Genomic DNA, 15,589 nt, shown 5'->3' with positions numbered 1-15,589 from the left:
TATACCCATAAAGTTGTCTTTATAGTCCTTCAGATTCAAGTTATACACATGCAGGTGTCTCCTAATCTCCTCATACACATTCTTGACGTGCACATCCACTGTTGTTTCTACCTTCGTCATGGGGTTTACCAGTGATTCTAGCACTTCTTTGTGACCGCAATGGCTCATTCGTAAGTGTTGCCTCCTGGTGGGCCCATTAATTTATCCAAATAATTCCTTGTGCATTCAGAGTACACACGGTTAGAAAAATCGGGCCATACAGTGCTCAAGCACTCTGATGATGACCAAATTTGCATCATGCATCCATGCACGCATATGCCTAGCATTCACATCTGACCAAAGTATTTTATGGCTGTAGTTGGCTAGATTTTACCATGGTGACCAATTTATATCACCAGAATTTGCAAAAACGGTTCAGTGCATCACCGAAAACCAAATGTTTATGTTGGCAAGGCATAAAAACATATCTACTGTACATGATCAATGAATGTAAAGAAAATAAATAAATACAACACAGTGACAATACAACAATGGCCCAAAATGGTAAGCTACAGTTCCATCAACAGGCAGTGAATTTGCATTTAAATCAAATATAAAAATAAATGATCACAAAAAAGCCCATGAATTAAATTTACAAAAAGAAAAAGAATATTGTGTTGTAAAGGTGCTTAAATAGTGTATTTACAGTGGATTTTGTAAGTAAGCATGCTTTTAAGATAATACTACCCAGAACCCCTAGTAAAGAACAAGGATTGGTTTCCAGTGTTTTCCCATCAGAGACACTGTACGTACTTTTGAAGTACAAATTCAGCCCTAATCCCAATCCTAACTGTATTCCTCAAACCTAAGCCTTAACATTTCTGCAAAAAGAGAAAAAAAGACTAAAGAGCAGACCCAGGATTATTTCAAGATGTCCACTAAACTGTACTAACATTCAGATACAGACACGGAGTAAGAGAGAAACATAAGATACTGTTTTACTATTCTTCTCAGGCAGATTGTAACTGTCTGGTCTATTTGTCTATTCTTATTCAGTCAGCTCTGTATATATTAGCTCCTTTTTTATTTCCCAGCTGGTGCTAAGTCACCTTTAATTTATCTTGATGGCTGCAGATTGCTGTAGATTCAAGAATATCTTCCTTTCATTTTCACAGTCTTTAAATCTTGTGTAGAAATAGAGCCGCATAACTGCCTTAATTGGTTGCCCAAAATGCATACTATACCAGGATCAGGACACTCCACAATCCTACCTCTGGCTCTCTCTGTCTGTCTATCCTCTGCCTATCCTGTACTTAGAGGCAACCCCTGAGCTTGCCCTTGTCAAATACGACACTGTAATATGGTCCACAGGCAAATCTCCAATCTCTCTCTCTCTTTAGAGCGAGAGAAACCACAGTGCTCAGCTTTCATTAGCTGAACCTCAGTAACCCAGAGGCGTGTTTACATTTCTAAATTAAACACCTTTTATTGAGTTCAGCTGTCGGCAGCAGTTCCAAGCATGCGTCTTACAGCACGAAAGCCTGTCCGTTTCTCTTCTCACTCACACATGCTGGTGCCTGTTGATATTCAAACGTAGTAAAAATAAAGTGCGCAGTCGTAAATACTGAGATCAGTTTTAATACGTGTTAGTTTGAGCCATCCAGAGGGCTTGATAACCGATCGACTCTCACTCGGAAAACGCTGCTTTACAAGATTGTGGTCAAACTTGACAGGAGAATCTGAAATAAGTAAATGAGTAAATGCCCACATAAATGAGATTTTAAGATTTTATAGACTACACCAGGGATTTTCAATATGGGTGAAATAATGAAACCACAAACCATTAGCAAGTTTACACATGTAACATTTCTTTGAAAAGATACATTGTCAATTTAATATAAAATACAATTCTATAATTTTACAAACGACATGTTGTCTTTATAATATCACGCTGAGTATTTTTATCATACACTTTAAATAGGCTTTTATACATGAAAAAGCATAGCAGCTGCCTTCAAGGGAAGGGGGTCGCTTGAAAGGGAGATCATTATATTACATTGGCATCAAAAGTTTGTACATTTTAAATAAGGTGAGTTTTCTCTTGAGAAGATTTATCTAATAGTTTTTACTTCCTCACGGCACATTTTCTGACTTGGATGTCTTTCAAAGCTCATGGTAATTATTTAATATCTATACAAATTTAGACTATAGACCTTTTGTCTTTATGGAGATATTCAGTGTGTCTTTTGTTGATGTAGAGTTATAATACAGTGGAAGAGGGACTAGAGGCAACATTATACAAAACATATAATACAAAGGCTAAATGCCAATATACATAATTCATGCTTGAATGTGTGAGCTTTACCATCACCTGCAGAGCATGTTCTTCTAGAAGCATGCCAGATTGGCAGTTTTGGAATATAGAAGAGCATCATAAAATTGTCTTGGAAGCTTTTACAAGCTAATCTTTCAGCGTTGCACAAGGGGTTGCGGGCAATAGCAGCCCAAAAAGCATGGACTGATGCAAAAATTTGAAACAAAATCCATTGGAAATGCTATACTTTCTTTATTCAACTCTTTAAAATAATAAAAAAAATAGGTTTGTGCTTTTAATAATCCTGCATTACATTCTTCCCCCAGTGTTGAATGGCCATAAGGTACACAAGGAGAAAGAGCTCACACCCAGGACCAGAGGCAGAGAGTCATCTGTGGTCAGAGATTGTAGCGAGAGGTGTGACTTGTCAGGTGAAATCTCCCATAAGCACACGGCGGCCACAGCCAAGAGTCACAACACCAACGGCCACAACTACAGAAGAGCTGCAGAGGAACTTCGCAAGCAGGTACGATTCTCATCCTCCTTTCCATCCCCTCATTATAGGCAGCATCCAGTGTATACTATGCAGTAAGCAGTATCACTAGTATACAGTTCCGAACATAGCCCATGTTTTCAGAGTAACTGCCACCCCTACCCCCCAGAGGAAGGGGTCACGGGACGGTAGGTCTGTAGGAACACAGGTTTGTTAGGCACGTTGCTCACTGACAATTAGGCTACATTTGATATTCAAAAGTGGGATCCCTTGGAGAGGGAACATCAAACAACTCAATGGCTCACAGACAATGTTGTCTTTGAGTGCCACAAAACTGATTAAGTGAAGAATGAACCTCATAGAGTGGGGAAAAGACCAGACAAATGACTTGAACTCATTAGCCTCAGTTGTTTCTCTTTGTCTTTTGGCATTTGCACTTTAATCATTTTGACGAATCAGTAGTTAGCCGTGGCTGCCGCAAGTTTTAAAGGGATAGTTCACCCCAAATAAAAATTCTGTCATTGTTTATTCACCTTCATGTCTTCTGTGGAAAACAAAATGAGATGTTTAACAGAATTTCCGAGCTGCTCTTAACAATAAATATATTGTAATTGATTCTATATGTCAGTGGAAGTTTATCCGTTTACCCAATGACTGACCCAATTCAGGTGGATAAAAGCCTGTTATTAGACTGACGCACACAAATGCATTACCACTCCAGCATATTACAGTACATGTGCTTTAGTTAAAACAATAAACAGCATTGAGAGATGTTGTCCAGTGTACTGTGAGAATCTGTCAAACTGTTGTTGACCTTTAAATCTCTCACTCTGTCTCTTTAAAAGCCAATTTTCTGAAGAGTATTCATGTTGTGAAGAGCTATAATGTGAGCATGACCCAATGCACATGAGCTGAATGTTTATTGCGCTGCTTTAAGCTGTCTCAAGGCGCTTACTCAGAGAGAGAGAGAGAGAGAGAGAGAGAGAGAGAGAGAGAGAGAGAGAGATTGTGTTTTTCCAATATATTACTGCTTGTTCATGGTCAAGCATTTCGTTTTTATGTGTGGTTCATTTTAACGTTTTTGTATATAAGTATTTACTTACTTTACAAGTAGCATGTGCTCTTTGTCAACATCAAAGATTTAAGGTTAAAATTGATATGAATACAGAAAGGAATGTGTATACATTCACTGGACACTTTATTAGGAACACTATGGTCCTAAGGAAGTGCTCGACGTGGTCTTCTGCGGTTGTAGTTCATCCGCCTCAAGGTTTGAGATGCTATTCTGCTCACTACAATTGTACTGTACAATGTGGTTATCTGAGTTACTGTAGCCATTCTGTCAGCTCGAACCAGCTGAGAACTGCTGCTCACTGGATGTTTTTGCTATTTACCACCATTCTGAGTAAACTCTACCAGTCGATCGCAAAGGCAATGCTGGTAGATCGCACAAAATGTAACTGTACTTTCGTTAAATTTTAATACAAATTCCTTCTTTTAGTTTCTGTCTGACTTGCACTTGACGAGTAAATATTGACCAGGCAAGGTTTTGTTTATTCAGTTGCCATGACAACTAGGTTTGCGCATATTTTTAGGATTTCTGAGAAATTGCGATGCTACTGCCCGGATTAGGCAAAACTGTCTGATTCCATTCAGTGCAAGTCATCAGAATAAGGTAAATGCCCTGGCTATTGTAATCTATTGTGCTGTAGGTGTTTTGGGTTTAGTTTTAAAACTGAATGATATCAACATTGAACATTATTATATATTTTTAATTAATTAGAAGATGAATTCGATGTAGGGATACATGCAGTAGTCCCAACAAGCATTCTCTTATTTTAAATTAAATTTTAAAGTGTTTTTTTAGTTGGTAGATCTTATTGAGTTGGTCATTTAAAAGTAGATCATCACTCAAAAAAGTGTGGGCACCCTTGATCTAGAGACTGTTGTGTGTGAAAATCCCAGGAGATCACCAGTTACAGAATTACTCAAACCAGCCCGTCTGGCACCAACAATCATGCCACAGTCGAAATCACAGAGATCACATTTTTCCCCATTCTGATGGTTGTTGTGAACATTAACTGAAGCCCCTGACCCGTATCTGGATGATTTTATGCACTGCTGCCACACGATTGAGTAGATAATTGCACAAATATGTTTACAGGTGTTCCTAATAAAGTGCTTAGTGAGTGCATTTTAGGTGCTGTAACTGGTCACCAAGTTTTTGAACTTTTTAAATGAACTTTTAGCTTTGTTGCAGTGCGACAATGAATTTTTAAAGCACAAATATTGTATGGACAGTAGTCTTTTAATATGAGATCATAAAAACTGCATGCATAATTATGATAGATCTGCTGTCACTGCTTGTAGTATTTGTAAAGAGTGTCACTGGTGTGCACTGGGGATTTGTGCATTATGAATATTTGCCTTTGTGTACAAACATATTAAAAGCATTTTGTGTGTGGACAATAATGTAGTCCAGCAGATTAAAAAACTGATCGGTGAATAGGAGAGATCTCATGCAAGTAAATACCAGCTGCAGCATCTGATTCAGCATCATTATTATTGAATCGCTTTGTGAATGTGATAATTGTTTGCCAAGGTATTCCATTTGAATTGTTTCAGTGACAGTTATTAACGATCATTTTAGACATTTAAGTCTAAATGACTTAGCCGAAATGTCTGTAGAGTAAATACTCTTTCTCTTTTGCACTTGGTTGTGTATGTCTACAAAGAGATATATTTTACTATTATTACTAATATGTTTTGTTTGATAATACTGCATGTTTAATCCATTCACAGTATAGTTGCTTATTTATAACATTTTCAGTACAGCACTCGCCGGGTTCACACTGTGTGATTTTGGCCACAATTTTGCTGTCCGAGACAAATTTCAGGAATCGTATAATATTTCCCTTGTCATGGGGAAAAATTGTCAGTTTTTGACCTCTTCACGGGACATGTTCACCTACAGCCAATGTAATGAGTCTGAAAGTTCTGGCAGTGTCAGAAGTTCTGCGTAGCAGTCGTGCAGTGTGACTCCTCCTACAGTGGCCAGATGAGATCAAACACCCAGTCAACGCTGTCAATTGGGCCGACTGGAACTAAAGACTTTGCTACGCTATGCATTTGACTGTCTGTTATAATGTTGCACAGTGTCCCATGGCTTTTACCCAAGATCTCGGTTGACAGTCTGACAAACAACAATTGTAAAGGCCGTTAAAATGGACAGTTTGTCATGCCAATTCAGAACACTAAACAGAAGAAAGAAAGAGATGAAGAGCCTTCCTTGGAAATTTATGTAAGGGTTTGGTCCTAACAGTTATATAGACATACGTGTGTGTTGTATGGGCTGCAGCGCTGCAGATGTTCTCAGTTAGATCTTCCTACCATGCTGTAGCTGGCCTATAGCAACACATGATGTCATCTCTTCCCAGTCATGCTCATGTGTGAGCAGACTCCACTTCAGAGAGCTGGCCTGCATTCTGTCTGTCTGTGTGTGTTCTCTTGTTTTATTTCCTACCTCAAGAGCCAGTGTGAGCGTTTAATGTGATGTACAGTACAATACCAGCCGGACTTTATCAATTCCATATTTCATTCCTCTTTCTCCATTTCCTTCTTTATTTCCTCTGGTCTTCTTTGTATTTCCTCTGGGGTTGCTTAATGGGCACAGGCCAGTGACCTGCATTCTCTGTCTGCCTACTCAGTCTCTCTGTGTGTCTCTATTTCTCTCTCACGCCAGTCTGAATAAAAGCCAGCAGTGTGTGGCAAGGCTCACTTGCACCCTCAGGCAGTGTTATGAAATCAGCGAGCTCTCTAGTGGCTGCATCGCTCATTACAAGCAGATTCGGACACATGATTTCTGCTACGCAGTCGGCACACAACCTCCACTCAGCACCCGGCACGCTCATTATCCTTTCAATCACTTTCTCATTCTCAGAGCTACGCAGATGGGGTGGGACGTGCTGAACACCAGTGACAATGTCGTTCAAACGTGAGCGGGGGAGAAAAAAAAAGGCTGCAGCTGATATCATGCTACTTTTGCTTACTCTACCTGCAGAGCGCATCAATCATGCCTGGCTCTGGGGCTGCAGTTTGTCTTTTAAAATCTCCTCCTCTGTACTCTGTGTTTTTCCCACTGCGGACAAGGGGACAGGATTGATGGAGGTCACATTTCACGCCCTCTTATCTTTTAATAGCCTCTCTTTGTTGTTTGGCCACACCTGATAGGAATGCAATATAGCCAACATCTCACTTCAAAGACTTTTAGCAGTCTCCTTGTCTGTCTGACAGCAGACCACTGGCCCGAATATCACCACTTGATCTCAACAAAGTCTCGCATTGAAAGCATTTGGAGACTTTCAACTAAAGGGAGAGAAAGCGAGAGGGATGGGCAGGGAACATGTTAGATTAGGTGACACAACATCTGAAGACCTATTCACATAGGTTGGGACATTTTAGTATAAGTATTAAACAAAATAAAAAGAATGAAAGCAAATGGACCCTTCATACCAGGTGTGAAAATGTGCTGTTTCATTGTGAAGGTCTGTAATTGTTTCTTTGTTTGTTAAACTTGAAGTTAAATTATTCATTAATGATTGTTTTGATTTCCTGTAAATTCATCCTTAAAAATAAGAAAAATTTACTAGAAGCAAAATTGAAAAGTTTTCTTGTTTTACCCTGAGAGACCCAAGCATTGACATTGATGATGTATTTCCCTTTTTTCCTTCTTGAAAGTGTTTTTGGCAGCCACTAGTTATAAAAGATATATTATTTTTTTATGATTTGATTTGGGGTGAATTTTATGGATTTAGCAATCTGTGACATTCAATAGGATTTTTTATTTTCCCCACAAAATCTTTATTTATTTTTTTTTTATTATTAGGTTTAAACAAATTTAGCATTTCTGCTATGCTGGGTCAATGAGGTATAAGTATAAATCTGTAAGATTTCAAAAGAAAATACATTTTATGATCTCTCTTATTTTTTGACAAATACTAAACCTCTTACAAACTCTGCAACTGTTCATTGTTGGATCATGTGTGCAGAAACAGCATTCTAGATAGAGTTGATTTCAGTGGAGATGATATTGTTGGGCTAGTGAAAACTATTCTTTTAACTTGTGATGCAAATTTTCATTGTTTCTTGAGAAACGTTTGTGTACCCCAGCAAATTACACTCCAGTTATTTACAGGCTAATGCATTGTTTCAGTTAAAGGCATTCTTGAGGCCTTTAAGACAAATGTCAGGGCTCATCCCTTTTATCCAATCAGGTTACTCAGATGTCAGGAAGTACGCTTGTGTTTATTTCACCTTGATTCATAGTCTTCTCCCACTAAACCCCTCTGGCTGTGTCTTCTTTTCTTGGTTTTGTGAGAACACACAAATAGGAAATCAAATCCTCTCTGCTGTGCCAAAAAACTGAGCCAAAGAAAAGAATGTGAGAAGAGAAGTCGAGGCTGACGATGTTTTTTAGCCTGGCATAGTCTTATTCCCATGGTGGCTGTTAAACAATGAGAGGCCAGGCATAACCCAAGCTGCATCTGCTTGGCTGTGAAGTATATCAGGGGCCGTCTGATCAGCTGAAAGCACAATGTGTTTTATTTGGGACATTAAAGGAATATTTTAAGAACTTGTGCTGTATAAAACCAACCAATTGGTGCTTGAATAGGATTTTATGATTAAATTGTTCTTCTAAGGATTTCTTTGCAGCTGTTAGCACTTGAATAAAACATGTTCTGGTACACTTCCCCTCTTTCGTTCTTCCCTGCTGTTTTCTCTGGTTTTTGGAGCACTGTTGTGGTCTAAATTATTGCGTGAGCCGAGACATGCGCTGTGGCTGCCTTAGTATGCAAATAGATTTTAGGAGCTTATTGAATCTTTGTTGACATTCTTTGCTTTAAGGATTTTTCAGCCTACAGAAGAGATGTTTTGAGAGGTGCATCTGCAGCATGTGAGCGATGCATATTAATTTAGGCGTCCATGATAACGGGTCAAAGCATTGACACTGTCCTTGAATACTGTGTCTCAGAAACCGGGTCGTAGCAAGGATTTCAGTGTCCCCTGAGTGTACTGTATATTGGTCTGTGCCTCTTTCATATTGAAATATACAGTTTGAAATGTTTTGTGGTCCCCCCTAGAACTGCGGGCCCCTAGAATCATTACCAATTATCCTTTTGTTCTTTTTCAGGTCTCAAAAGTAAATGGAATCACACGGGCATCATCAAAGTCAAAAGACTTCCGTCTGCCATCCAAAACTGTGAAGTACACAGCCACCGTGACCAAGGGCCATGTCACCTACACCAAAGCAAAACGAGAACTGGTGAAGAAAGCCAAACTCAACCACAGCAAGCGCGCTGCCTCACCTGGCGTGCGTGCGTACACCACCACCAACAACCACCATCATCACGCTCATCATCCAACCAGCAACGGTCACGGCCGGCCCCAGCTATCTCACTCAGGAAAAGCCCAAAGTATCAATAAAAAACCCCGCAAACAGGTGCTATTATCCAATGGGGTGCATAAGATGACCAACGGAGGCCCCTCTACCCGGCTTAACGGCAGGCTCAATGGACGCCACAGTGTCCGGGAAGAGGAGTACGTTGGCCGACAGGTGCGACAGGGACTACGGTATTCAAAACGCAGGAGCAATGCAGCTCTTCTGGCCCTGGGAGCTGGAACAGAAGGTGAAGAGACTAAAGACAAGCCACCTCTTACTGATTCTAAGAAAGCGAAATTACAGACTAGCCCTCTTGAAACACGTAGCAAGAAGGCCCTGGGTCAGTTCAAGGCCCCCAATAGCATCACTATTGCACATAGTATAACTGAAACAGCCGCCTCCCCAACTCAGAAAACGGGTCCTGCCCCTCCTTCTTCTCCCCCTGCTGCTCTGGGCTCCCCAGTCATGCCCCAAAACCCTGCTACCCCTGAGCCGGCACGACAGCGACCCAAACGTGCTTCTGCTGGCAAGCTGATGTTCATCAGGCAAGTACAGCAGAGGGCCCAATCCAACTCCGCCCTCAACTGGACCACATCCACTACCTCAGCCAGAAAGTCCTTCAAACCAGCAGAGCCCATGCCTCCACCACGGCTAGACAAAGAGAGGGAGCGGGAATGGGAGAGGAGCAGAGTGGGGTGGGCTACCCATGGGGATGTGCCTGTTTTTAAGCCCAGCTCCAGGGAGTTCCAGGACCCTTTGGTGTACCTTGACTCGGTTTGGGAACGTGCAGAGGCATGTGGACTGTGCAGAGTGCTGCCTCCTCCTGACTGGAGGCCAGAGTGCAAACTGAACGACGAAATGCGTTTTGTGACGCAGGTTCAGCGCATTCACAAACTGGGTCGGCGCTGGGGCCCCAATGTTCAGAAACTGGCCTGTATTAAGAAGCACCTCAAATCTCAGGGCATCTCAATGGACGAGCCACCCCTGATAGGTGAGTCCCCTTAAAACCTGCTCTAACAGCTGTTTTTTATTTACAAACCAGCCTGGGAAACCCACATAGCATGTAGTACAACAATAGCAACTTAATTTAAATATGTATATTAAATGTCAAATCCTTTTTTGCCTAGACACCAGTTGGTGTAGTGCATGTGAAAGGTCAGAAGCTTAGGGTACAACAGGGTAGTACGCTCTGTGGGGTTAAAGGCTCCATTGATTTTATTTTCTCACAAAACACTAAATAGCAACAAAAACTACCACAGCACATTCCTAAACACCTGTTTGTTGCTATACACTGGAAAATATTCCTGATCCATGAGGTCTTTGCATGTGGTGTCCATAGGTTGATTTTCAGACAATTTGATCTAATTTTTATTGTTTTTAAATAATGTATAAAAATGTATGTAGCTGATGATATGAAATTAAAATTTCCTTTGAGACAAAATACTTATTTATCATTTTTAGTTTTGTATAAGGTCATTAAATAAAATTAAAAAATTAAATAACTGTTCAATAAGTGAAAGGATATTATATGGGGTAAAAAAGCCCCCCTGTATATCTTTATAGAGATGTTTGTTTATAGAATGCTTGAGATGTAATAAAATGTGTTTGAAATTAACAGGAAATGGTTGACATTTTTCTGAAGTAGTTATTTTGAGTAGGCATCATCTTAAAGTAGGCAACAACCCAAGTGAGGGGTAAAAGGCTCCCTCACCACCTTTTTTTAAACTCTGAATTTTAATCAAAACAACCATCTGTTGTTATCTTTTTCACACAAATGATGTTGCTCATAAATATATATATATATTTCTTTACCTTGATACATTTTGTGACCTGAAAAAAAGCTAAATTTTCTTAAGGGGTGCCTTTAGCCCCATTGTAACCTATACAAGTCTGCAAATAGATGCGACTGCTGGCCAATGCAATGCAAGCATTTTGTACCTTTGAACATGTCACAACGTTTGAAGATAGCAACAAGTCTCAGTACTCAAGAAGTTGACAGAGTTTCCTTCAGATGTCTCCACCATTAAACTTGATGAGTTGGTATTCTGGTAGCAAGCTATTAATGTATCAACTTTGTGCTCTGCAAGATATTATTCAAACTGTTGCTTCGCCATGACAGTGGTTGACCTAATAGAGAAAACTGGTAGTTCATGCTAATGTCCACTATAGTTCCCCATTGATATTCCTGAGAATGCAACTCATACTTCCTTTTTATTATGAATTGCAGACTGACAGATTTCATAATGAACCACACGAAATTGAGCTTGCGTAGCTAGAAGCATCTACGTTCACTTATTTGCATAGAGTAGGTTTTAGGCCTGGGTAGGCTGACATTTTCTTAAGCCAATCGTAAAGGTGTTGGGGAGAAGTTGACTTAAGAAAAGCCTCATAATCCAAGCAGGACAGTCCACAGAGGTCTATTGTCTACGGAAGTTGGGAAACTATATTGCACCAGTGGTCCCTCTCTGCAGATTTTCTCCAATACTGTTACAGGTTTAAAATGTCCTAAAACAGCCCCAAGCCGTGTGTGTTTGAGGGACCAGTCTAGACATATGGTTGAAATAAAAGTTTATTGTGCCTGTTAGAATGCTGTCAGTGTGCTAATAATAAAGAATTGTAATAATTCTTACAAGAGTTTTAAATTCCTGGTCATTGATCTTTGTTTGTGCTCACGATCTCAATTTCTCAGCTCAGTTTCTCCAGTGATACATCTGCCGTTATGTTTGAATAGACAAATAAAGATGGCACACCATTTTCCACTCCCTTATTTAAAGAATTAATGAGCTGTGAAATATAATGAATTTCAATTCTGGAACTGTCAATACTCATTCAGCGGCAGATGGTGTTGCTCCTCGCTGTTGCAGTGGTTTAACTGAATGATATTTGCAACCAAAAAAATAACTAAACATTCACCATTAAAGCTGAAGTGTGTAATCATTTGATGATAGAATGCTTACTCCTATCCCAGTTTATAATGCAGAGACATCTATAAGTAAGCCATTCCTAGGTTTATTTCCCCGAAAAGAGTAAACACTGTGCTCTGTTTGTTTGAGTATCCTGGCCAGCCCTGCATACCAACATTGGCACAAACAGCGACCTGAGTTTGGGGTGGGACTGTTGTTTTTTGACCAATACCAGATGGGGTAGTGTTTGAGAAATCTGTTTGCAATTCTGTTTGGTGACAGAAGTGACTTGCGTTACCTTTAACATAAGTCAATTAAAATACATTTGTAACATTCCCACTTTGACTCACTTTTACCATTCCAGGTGGCTGTGAATTAGACCTGGCACGTTTTTCCGAGCTGGTCTGCGACATGGGCGGAATGCAGCAGGTGATGGACCTGAAAAAATGGAGCCGTCTGGCTGACCTGCTTTGCATTCCCAAATCAGCACAGGACCGTCTGGCCAAACTCCAGGAGGCCTACCTGCAGTATCTGCTCTCGTACGACCTGCTCTCTCCTGAGGAGCACCAACGACTGGAGCAGGAGGTATTGGCAGAAAAGGAGGCTCTGGAACGCAAACGAGGACCCCTGGAGGGCCACTCGGATAGTGGCCAGCGGGCCCTGGCTGTGCCCCGCTTCGAGCCCAAGAATGGGCTCACCGGCCTCAACCACAGCAACGGCTTCTGTAACCACGGCAAAGAGCCAGACACCCACCGGCAGGCCGGCCGCCGCAGACTGTTTGCTCAGGAAAAGAAAGGTGTAAAAGTGGACGCTGAAGAGGCAGAGGAAGATGAAAGTGTTCTCAATGATCAGCACAAATGTATATACAAGGTGAGGGACATGGATGACTGATGTATCTACTGCTTTGGTAACTGCAGTCATTTAAACAATATAACATGAGCTGGTAGTATATCAGGTGCGGCTGTGATCTTACCTAGTTGTAACCACAGCATGCGACCGGCCACAGGACATTTTGTAGATCGCTTGTTTTCTATTTCTTTTGCATTCAATTCTGTTGTATACTTAGTAGCCCTGTCCGTTGAGAAACTCATTGGGACAAAATCCCACTCCATGTAACTGTAAATGAAACATGATCAGCTGAGATTGCACAAACCCGCCAACGTTTTGTGGTCAGTGTGAACAGACCAATTGCTGGAAATCTGTCACATTGCATCTGGTAACCTACATTTAAGACTAAATTTAGCCAGTTAGTTTGTTTTTTATTTTTCGCAAGTGAAATCAGTTTCAAAAGAAGCCAGAGCATCATGGTTTGCCTGTTGCACTTTCAAAACTCTGCTTCCACTCTGCACCATTTATTTATTCTCATCTGAAATGCTGCGGAAAACAGACAAGTGGTTAGACTAGAATTGTAACTGCTTATTCTAAACATAGGAACTCTAGGAACGTTGCTTGGCCAATCAAATTAGAACTAACAGGCCCACTTTACATTAGGTGTCTTTAACTACTATGTATTTAAGCATTTGATACAATGTACTTATTATGTACATACATGTTGTTGCATTGTACTTACATTTAAAGTACCTACATTTAATTACATTTGTAGTTACAATGTTAACCTTATCCTTAACCCTAACCCAATTCTTACCCTAAAACCTAACTCTAACCCTACCCCTACTCTTAACCCTACCTGTACCTCAACCTTAGTTGCAGCAAATGTGAATCTTGTGAATATTTTGCAGAACAACATGCAGTTACACAGTAAATACATTGTATTGTATGGATTTTAATGTTAGTTCATAGAGGATAAACTAACTATTGTATAAAGAGTTCATAATCATGCAAACTTCATTGTGTTCTCTTTCTGAGCGGCATTATTGTGCGTCAAACTTATTTCATTGACTTTATTCACTCATTCAGGCTGGCAGATGTGCCATTTCCTCAGGTAATGAAGTGTTTAGAGAGAGCAGAGAGGGCTCACCACTGAGCTGCCAAAGAACGTGCCAGAATATCAAGCGTGATGACTGTGTTCCTCTTTACAAGGAGCACAGAGCCACACAGCTAGGGAAGGAAGAAGGAAAGCTTCATCGTCATGTGTTTTGGCTTTAATGTTGGCTGTAGCCGATGGATGCGTCATTATGCTGTTTTCTGCATTACACAGCTCTGTATTTTCTTTTGACTTGCAAAGGTGCCAGTATGAGCATCTGTTTTCTTCCTGAGACAGATTTTAAGCTACTAAACACTGTATTTGTATTTCAAAACCTAGTGAGATGCCAACTTGGTAACAATTTAAGCGTGTTCCAACACAAAAGATGTTCCGAACAATAGACTTAAAAAATGATTATGTTTTTCATGGGTAAAGCAATCCCATTGTGTATTTGACATTTTGAATTATTTTGAAATGTAAATATAGCCAATCCATGTTTTATTCTGTACTGGAAAAGTATAGAGAGTAAAAAGTTCCATCTAATTAAAAGTGCTCTGGTTCACCCCAAGTATTGAGTGTGTGTTATGTCTTTATTGTACAGTATCAAGTTGTTAGCTTAGCAACATGCTAACATTGGAGTCCATTGGAATCAAAGGTCTCTTTGCCAAGCCCTAGGATCCTGGTTTATGTAAAGCTGAACTCTTAGCTATAGTCTTTTTAAGGTGACTCCGTCTGCTTTAGCAGCCCTGTAAAAATACCCCACTGCCTCTTATAGAGATGCCTGTCTGTGTGTATTTTTGTCTGAGGTAATACACAGCAGATCTGCATGGAGAGAGTGAGAGAGAGGGCCTCTTCACAGAGTGGTGTCTCAATATAGCTCACGTCTCACCAACACCGTAACAGACACAGCTCTTGTCTTAACTCTATAGTAATCTGTGCTGTCGTGCTGTTGAAGAACGAGTGGTTTTCAGCAGTATAAAGGTGTAGCTCTACACATGATAAAGAAGAGTCAGGCCACTTGCAGAAAAAAGAATGGGAGTAATTGAAGTGCTGCTCAGCATGAGCCAGTCATCTAATTGGCCTTTCATCATCTTTATTATTTTCCATACTACCTTCCTTTCTTCCTTCCTTCATTCCTTACTTACCGTTTTCCTTCCATCATTCCTTCCGTGTTTCCTTCTGTGCTTCCTTATTTTCCTTCTTCTTTCATTCTTTCCTTTGTTCCTTCCTTGGACATGAACTGACACCCCTACAGTTAGTTTTCCTCAAACAACACCTGATCATTAGATGATGTTTCTTGGTCATTGGAAGATTTCGATATCTATATACTGACCAGACAATTTGTGTTTTTTATTTATTTTATTTATTTTTCAGGGGAGATCTGTATCTTTGACCACCTTTTACAGAATAGCGAGAAATACTATGATGATGTGCTTCAACAAGGAGCCTGGGGCTGCTGAAGTTGAGGTACACACACACACACACACACACACACGTTTACCATGCACAAATGTTTTATTGTGTTATGTTAAATAGC

General features: G+C 40.3%; 1 protein-coding gene across 1 annotated transcript in view; it reads left to right on the top strand.

Moving 5' to 3' along the window:
* jarid2b (jumonji, AT rich interactive domain 2b) overlaps positions 1–15,589 on the top strand; it is a 148,503-nt gene that overhangs the window by 118,160 nt on the left and 14,754 nt on the right. The window contains exons 6-9 of the mRNA XM_052136285.1: positions 2,620–2,819; positions 8,977–10,216; positions 12,493–12,998; positions 15,427–15,519. Coding sequence (XP_051992245.1) covers positions 2,620–2,819; positions 8,977–10,216; positions 12,493–12,998; positions 15,427–15,519 — 2,039 coding nt within the window. The remainder of the gene's footprint in view (positions 1–2,619; positions 2,820–8,976; positions 10,217–12,492; positions 12,999–15,426; positions 15,520–15,589) is intronic.

Source organism: Xyrauchen texanus, chromosome 10 (genome assembly GCF_025860055.1).
Source record: "Xyrauchen texanus isolate HMW12.3.18 chromosome 10, RBS_HiC_50CHRs, whole genome shotgun sequence".
Taxonomy (NCBI): Eukaryota; Metazoa; Chordata; class Actinopteri; order Cypriniformes; family Catostomidae; genus Xyrauchen; species Xyrauchen texanus.
This window is presented reverse-complemented; position numbering and strand designations above follow the sequence as displayed.